Here is a 1,772-nt window from a genome sequence, read left to right on the forward strand (position 1 = left end):
TACCCACCCAAGCACACTATACACACTATACACACACACACACACACACACACACACACACACACACACACACACACACACACACACACACACACACACACACACACACACACACACACACACACACACACACAGAGTGAGAGAGATATACAGATATAGGCTATGCAGTTCACAAGTTACATGTATATTCAACTAAAACATCAAAAAAGAGAAAAAAAGTATATCAAAAGTATACAAAGTATAAAAAGGATTCATTGTGGAGAATGGAAACAATTCACAGTTCGTACATTCATATTGTTCTAATACAATGAACAGAAGCAAACCAATACAGTTCATTATGAACCTCGGCATGAAGATAGCAATTCAGTCTGATGTTGAAAATATATGAATCAGCAGGAGTGATGTTATAAACTACATTTTATAGTGTATTGGTCTAATACACATTTGTGGTTAACAATAAAACAGTTTCGTCTGCAGTGGCGTGATCAAATCTGTCTCAGAAACTCGTACACTACATAGTGCCTGTGTTTTTCTTATCTATTTTCTTCCTGAGTTCTTGCACCCAGGATTGTCTTGGATCAGCACAGAGCGTCTTTGATTTCTTCAGCTTAAAACTGTTTGGAGACCAGAAAATGAAAAATCAAAAAGACATACACATCTCTGCAACGGTGGCTGTATAAGATTGCTGTGTAATAGCTGCATAATACAACCCAGTGTTACTGGTACCATGAATTCCAGCTTTCCAAGTGTTTGTGTTTGATGTGCTTGATTTAAAATACTCACACAACAGCAGGAATGTTACATCCTCCGTCTGTTTCCTGCATTCTGTAACTCACTATATTTTTTCTCAAGGACTTCCTCACCCCTACGATGTACTTCAAACAGCAGTTTTCATAGGAACCTGAGAATAAATCAAAATGATATATTAAGTTTGCATTAAGTTTAATTCTGTGATTTTAAATAATATTCTTGTCTTATAAAACCATTAATGTTTTTTATTTTATTTTTATATCTATTTATGAAAAAGCACGCTTCATCACTCTTTCTTCATTTATCATTTTTTATTTCCTGTTAAACCCTTGTATAAAAAAGCTGAAATGTTTTAGAAACTGCCCAATTATTTGTATATATTTATACAAATGTACATAATTATTTTGAACTGTATATTTAATATTACTAAATTAATATCAAATTATCAATGCATACTTTATTAATAAGTTCTTACCTTGTGCCACACTTGGATACATGCAAGCCAGCAGCAGGAGAAAAACCAGGATTTGAAACTTCATGGCTGAATGCTGTGTATAAGCTGCAAGAAAAGACAAGGAAATGTTTAGTATAAGCAGTTTTGCATTTCATTATGTGCATCCACCAGCCAATGTTTATAATAAATAACATGAGGCTCTAATGTGCTGAATAATAGCTAGAGCGCATGTCTCATCTTTACCTCAGAGGTTCTCAGAAGAATAATGTTTTTCTTCACGGCTAAAGCTGCTCTTATCTCCTCCTCTGCTTAGTTAACACTTTTTATAGCAACAGAACCTGATTCTTAGCCACGCCCCCTGTCACATGCTGCCTAGATTTTTACATTCTACTGCATTAAAAAAGTGGATCCTGTTGATTGACTTTCAGTATTGTTTTAACAAATTGCAATTGACTTAAGAGTTCCTGCACTACAATCATAAAGAGGATACCTGAAGCGATATCTCTAATATCTTAAACCTCTATATTTGGTCAGTAGGGAGATGTTTTAGCATGAGGAATGGAACCGC

General features: G+C 34.9%; 1 protein-coding gene across 1 annotated transcript; it reads right to left on the bottom strand.

The window, feature by feature from the left end:
* Positions 1-397: 397 nt before the first annotated feature.
* ccl25b (chemokine (C-C motif) ligand 25b) lies at positions 398-1,305 on the bottom strand. Its single transcript, XM_079856454.1, has 3 exons — positions 1,226-1,305; positions 784-901; positions 398-614 (listed from the first exon to the last, which is right to left on the bottom strand). Exons 1-3 carry the CDS (start codon positions 1,287-1,289, stop codon positions 512-514), a joined length of 285 nt encoding a protein of 94 aa, XP_079712580.1. The 5' UTR covers positions 1,290-1,305; the 3' UTR covers positions 398-511.
* Between the last annotated feature and the right edge of the window lie 467 nt (positions 1,306-1,772).

Source organism: Squalius cephalus (genome assembly GCF_949319135.1).
Source record: "Squalius cephalus genome assembly, chromosome: 22".
Classification (NCBI taxonomy): domain Eukaryota; kingdom Metazoa; phylum Chordata; class Actinopteri; order Cypriniformes; family Leuciscidae; genus Squalius; species Squalius cephalus.

Coding starts and splice junctions, on each gene's coding strand:
- ccl25b (XM_079856454.1), bottom strand. CDS start 1,289: ATGAAGTTTCAAATCCTGGTTTTTCTCCTGCTGCTGGCTTGCATGTAT. Junction 902..1,225: donor GTATCCAAGTGTGGCACAAG/GTAAGAACTTAT, acceptor ATTTATTCTCAG/GTTCCTATGAAAACTGCTGT. Junction 615..783: donor TGTAACATTCCTGCTGTTGT/GTGAGTATTTTA, acceptor GTCTCCAAACAG/TTTTAAGCTGAAGAAATCAA.